Source organism: Acanthisitta chloris, unplaced genomic scaffold (genome assembly GCF_000695815.1).
Source record: "Acanthisitta chloris isolate BGI_N310 unplaced genomic scaffold, ASM69581v1 scaffold24965, whole genome shotgun sequence".
In the NCBI taxonomy this organism is placed as follows: Eukaryota; Metazoa; Chordata; class Aves; order Passeriformes; family Acanthisittidae; genus Acanthisitta; species Acanthisitta chloris.
Window position 1 is genome coordinate 41646 of NW_008675687.1, and position 5399 is coordinate 47044.

At 57.8% G+C, this 5399-nt stretch overlaps 1 protein-coding gene across 1 annotated transcript in view; it reads right to left on the bottom strand.

Annotated features, from left to right (window-relative positions):
• The window catches only part of EXOC3L1 (exocyst complex component 3-like 1), a 7977-nt gene that overhangs the window by 500 nt on the left and 2078 nt on the right, over window positions 1-5399 (bottom strand). The window contains exons 3-12 of the mRNA XM_009075864.1: window positions 4943-5162; window positions 3945-4605; window positions 3639-3756; window positions 3342-3467; window positions 3148-3248; window positions 2603-2713; window positions 2335-2464; window positions 1205-1327; window positions 718-873; window positions 166-290 (exon numbers count right to left, since the gene is read on the bottom strand). Coding sequence (XP_009074112.1) covers window positions 166-290; window positions 718-873; window positions 1205-1327; window positions 2335-2464; window positions 2603-2713; window positions 3148-3248; window positions 3342-3467; window positions 3639-3756; window positions 3945-4605; window positions 4943-5162 — 1871 coding nt within the window. The remainder of the gene's footprint in view (window positions 1-165; window positions 291-717; window positions 874-1204; window positions 1328-2334; window positions 2465-2602; window positions 2714-3147; window positions 3249-3341; window positions 3468-3638; window positions 3757-3944; window positions 4606-4942; window positions 5163-5399) is intronic.

Below are 5399 nucleotides of genomic sequence, written 5' to 3' on the forward strand. Positions count from 1 at the left end.
GCAAAAACCCTCAAATCTGGAGCATGGGAAAAAGAAACTTCAGGGAGAAGAGAGAAAAGGCTCAGATTTCTGCCTTCTCTGCAGTGTCACCTCATGGGGTGACAGTCCAGCCCCATGAGGTGACACTGCAGAGAAGTGTACCCCGTCTTGCGGGAGGTACCTTACCTGACATCGGGGTACTTGGCAAGGAAGCCCAGCACCTCCAGGCTGAGTAGTGCTGGGTCTTTGAGGCAGATCAGCTCCCGCAGGGCAAAGACAGCCTCTAGGCTCTGCTGGCTCCGGTCCAGGCCCTGAGGGGGAAAGCAGACAGGTATGAGATCTGGAGGAGGTCACTGCTGGTGAGACACAGCTGGATCCTCAGTGGGTGCATGGGGACCTTGTCCTCTGCAGTTGGTGTCTCCCCACTCAGTGTGTCCCACCCGTCAGGGGTGGCTCACCCCAAGGCTGCGCAGCCTCACCAGCCCCTGCTGGGCAGGGTGATGGCCTCTTGAGTCCCTAATCCAGCCAGTTCCTCCCATCTTGGCCTCACAACTGCCCAAGTGTAACAGCCATGTCTTGCTTCTGAGCTGATTTACCCACCCCACCTGCTGTGGGCTGGAGGGGAGCAGGAGAGGGATGGAGAGGTGAGCTGTGAGCTCCTTTAACTGACTGTCCTAGGTGATGATGCCCTCCCATGGCACAGCCCTGGCTCCCCCCCCACATCCAGGCACCTCTCACCAGGCCACAGAAGAGCTCCCGGAGCTGCGTGGCATCCTGCAGCATGCGGTCGCAGAGCTGGCGCCGCTCCTCCCTGTTCTTGCACACCATCTTCTTCTGCATGAGTGCCCGCAGGTACTGGCTCACCACCAGCAGCTCAGTCTCCGTCAGCAGGAGCTGGGCAGGGGAGAGCTGTTAGCACTGGCATCGACTCAGTTTTGGACCCCAGTTCCCCAGGGAAAGGCAGAGGGGAAAAGAGCTGGATACAACCCCAAGCCACAGGGACAACCTGCTGGGAAGACTCCTGGCTGAAGGGACAGAGAAAACAGTTGGGTTTGGGGGAAGCCCTGAATATCCCTGTGTGGTGGTGCCCTCTGGGCTGCTCTGGAGGATACAGGCTGTCCAGGAACCCCAGCAGCATCCCCCGCATCCTGCACCCAATGCCTGGCACCCAACTGCCCACCCTCCCTGCCCTGCAGACAAGCAGCCGTTCAAAGGACACCCGTACCGTAAAGACAGGTTTCCTGACCCGGGAGAAGTCCTTTGCATACTTGTCAATCACTTCACACATGCTGCTGACGACCTGGGACCCAGAGAGCCACTTGCGGGAGGGCAGCTGCAGGCAGAGGGGCTGAAAGGAGCAGAGGAGCAGTGTCTGGTGCCCTGCACCATCTCATTGCTCTCCCAGCCGCTGCCAGCTCAGGACGGCACAACACCCCACAGCTGCTGCTTGCCTGCTGCCTGGCAGCATGGCCACTTTGCCTTGCAAAACCCCCAAGCCCCTGCTGGCAACTAAAACTCAATATAAAAACAGAAGAGTGGTCTAGATTAGGAAAGTATGGAAACACACTGGGGCTGTCCCTCCCTGACACCCAGAGAGCCCTGGTTTGGGGCTTTACCTAGGTCACGGTGCAGCACTTGAGGTGTGGGCAGCAAACTGCTCTTCACAAACACACTTTTGGCCTGTCCTGCTGTGATTTTAGCTTCCACTCCTCCCCATTTCCCTTGTGGAGACATAGCATCTTCTTGGCTAAAGTCTTTGATTTCCTACTCCTGCCTTGCTGTCCATGCCTGTTTTTCTGCCTGCAGGCAGACATTCCCTCTGTCTCTGCTGGGGCATGGCTGCCTGTGAGCTCTTCACCCTTTGGCTCTTCCTTTGTTTTCATGGCACTTGAGCCTTAAATAGCAATGCTGTTAATTATTCCAGTTTTTGGTCCAGACTCCAGGAAAGCTAAATTTGACTACACTGGCAGGAAATGACTCGGGCAGCCACACATGGATTTGTATCCTCCGCACGGACATTGCCACTCTCCAGTTGGTTTTGTGCCATGAAACAGTCATGAAGAGGAGCGTGAGGCAGCCCAGAGGGGCTGTGGCCCCTGGTTTCTGTCCGTTAGTGATTTGGGGGCCACGAGTCTCCTGCCCCAGCGATACGGAGCAGTGCTGGCTGACAACAGACATTGTGTGGTTTATCAAGGTCTGGGAGCCAGGCTGGCAGAGATGTCTGCAGGATGATAGCAGGGAGGGTATGGAGTACATGGCAAGGATCCTGGGCAGGAATAAACTTGTGCCTGGGGTTCTTGCTAGGACCAGGTTTGTTGCAGTCCTGTCAGCCTCAGGTGCTGTGAGCAAACATACCTGCAGGTCCAGGAGTAGTTCCTCCAACAGCAGCTGGCAGGCTTTCTTCTGCATCCTGTCTAGAGCAGCCTGGAGGGATGCAGGGACTTCTCTGTGGGCAGTGTTGGGGTGCAGGGAGGAAACAGAATTGCTAGGAGAGAGAAGAGAGGGAACAGATAGCCTGGGAAGCAAGGTGGGGACACTGGTCCCACAGGAGGATGGGGAGGATGTGGCTTCCTTGTGGGTGGTGGGGTTGCTACAAGAGCTACAAGGTGCTGGTGCAGGTTACCTGAGAGCCAGGTTGTTGTTGAGCATGGCCAGTAGGTAGGAGACATAGTACTTGGGTACTGTCCGGTCCTTCTGGTGCTCCTTCCCACACTGCACCAGGGCTTCCCGCAGACTGCAACACACAGAGGCAACTGTGATGGGCAGGCAGACCCCCATGTATCCTGCCACAAGGACCTAGTGCTGAGATGCTCCTGGGGGCACATGGACCTCCCACAACCCTCCCAACTCACTTGGCTCTTTCTAGCTCCTGCCACTAGATTGGAGAATGACAGGTTGCTGGGCACGGTGGGACAGTGGGACCCATTCTGGATCCCCTTGGGAGAGTAGTACTCAGCAGAAAAGCACTTGAGGCAGCAAGCCCTGAGGGCTGATGCCCCCAGGGACTGAGACAGCAGCCCCACGGATAGACAGGCTGCTGAGCCTTCTGTGACCTGGTCATCCAGGTCATTGGGTGCCCCATGGCAGATCTCCACCATCAACCCATGATACTTGCCAAGGGGCCCAGGGTCTGTGAGGATGGGCAGGGGTATGAGGGGCTCCACTGACCGGCCCAGAAATGCCTCGAGCTCCTCCAAGGCCATGTTGTAGACCTTCTGTTGCAGAGAGTCGGTGATCAAGGAAGCTACCTGGATGTTCTCATTCAGCATCTGCAGCAGGAGAGGAGAGTGGAGGTGAGTCAGGGAGAGCCTGCAGGCTGTGTCTCCCTTTTTGGGAGCTACATGCTGGTGCTGGGGATCCACCTGCATGACAATGATGGGCAGGGCTGACTGGAAGAAGCCCTGATGGTCTGTCTCAGGTTCCTCTTCCCTGAACCATTCCTTGAACTCCACATCCAGGGTCCTCTGCATCCACTCGAGCACGCTAGCCTGTGGGATAGACACCGACCACAGGCAGCCCAAGAAGTCAAATACAGACTCCCTTCAACCCTAGCACAGCACAGCAGCAAGTCCTGGGCCTCATCCCACAGGCCCATGGTCTGGGGCTGCTGCCAGAGCAGATGCTGGCTTAGAGGTTGTCACTGAGTCCCGCTCACTCACCTTGACTTTGACCACATATCTCCTCTCTGTCTGATCCACAAGTTCAGGGGACATCAAGGGACCCAAAGTAGAAACATCCACTTCTGGGAGAAGGTCAGGATGACCCATCATCTCTGGGCTGGAGGGCAGAGGTGGGGCAGAGCTGGGAAGACCTGTGTTTTATGGGAGTTCCTACCTCTCTCCCTCTGTTCTCGTGGTGTCATTCCCTGGCAGCTGGAGCCACTCCCCCGGCCCACCCACGTGCTGGTGAACAACCCAGCTCTCCACCACCTCCCCTGCTTGGTTGGTGCCGGGGTCGGTGCTGACCTGTGGTACACATGGAGCGCCCACTCAAGGAGAAGGAAGAGCCCCTGTTTGTCCAGGTCCTCCCAGAGGATCTCCTGGAGGTGGCTGGTGAGGGCCTGGTGGTAGGTGGCAGTGCAGACGCTGAGGATGTTGTAGTGAGCTGGGACACACTGGACCATCAGGTCCTTCACCACACACAGCTCAGACACAATGTCCTTCTGCAGTGCTGCCAAGTGCTTGGCCAGCCCTGACCCTTCGGCGTCCATGCGTGCAGTGTGGAAGTGTGCTCCTGTGATGGTGTTCTGGAGAACGTGGTAGAACTTCTGTCTCCAGCCCTTTGGGCGACCAGGGGGCAGGAAGGTGGCCTCCAGGAGCAGAGTATCATCTATTTTCTCCTCCCGCTCGATGATCCTTACAGCAGTGACAAAGAGAACTGGGTCCTCACGCACCAGCCGCAGGCTGCTGCCCACAATGTCCCACAGCTGCTTGGCTAGGCTCTCGTTGATCTGCTGCAGGCCACCAAAGTAGGAAAGCACAGTTGCCTGGGCACCGGAGAGCCCACGGAGGTGCAGCTGGGAGAGGATGTCATCCCGGAGGTGTTCCATCATCATGAGCTCCACGTGGGCCTCCAGGAGATGCTGCCCATGGAGCAGCTGCAGCGTATGGGAAAAGACCTCGTGGACTGTGGGAGAGGGAGGAAAGATGCCAGGACGGAGTGTGGGGAGTGAAGGGGGTTGGCATCAGGGGCATGGGTGCAGGTTATCAGGGAGAGGGATCTGAAGGGAAGGGCCTAGGTGAGGGGAAGGGTCTGAAGCCTAGGGCTCTGGGAACACTGTGCTTGATCAGGCCCTGGGAAGGCAGTGATATCTCCATCCATGAACACTTTCCAAACCCAACCAGCAAAGCCAAAGAGACCTGCTACAGCTTTGCTGCCAGCCCTGCGCAGAGCCTGGGGTCAAACTGAAGTTCTTCCCAGCACCTTCCAGCCCAAATCCCACAGGACTGAGCCAGTGCCTTACCCGAGAAGAGCTGGGGCAGCACCTGGACCACCGAGGCCAGCTGCACATGCTCCTCCATCAGCGCCCGCATGTGCTGGAGGCCCTGGAATTGGTCTGCGCTGTCAAGCAGGGCCCATCGCGCAGCCCCCAGGTCCTGGCACACGCTCTGCACCTCGTGGGCCGCCGACCGCAGCTGCTCCAGCCCCGCACTGACTCCCTCCAGGTAGGACTGGACCGTTGACTGGGGAGCAGAAAAGGATGGAGGGACAGTGGAGCAGCTCCAGAAGGCTGGAGGACTCTCACACCGTTTGCTCCAGCCTACATGGTCTGTGGTGCAGGTACTCTCCCAGCCCCACAAGGTCACACCTGCCCCTGCCATCACACCATCAGACCAATACATCTCCCACACCTTCTGTGACGACCTTGTACCACTGGACACAAGCACACGCAGTTTCTAGGAACACACTCCTGCAGCAGG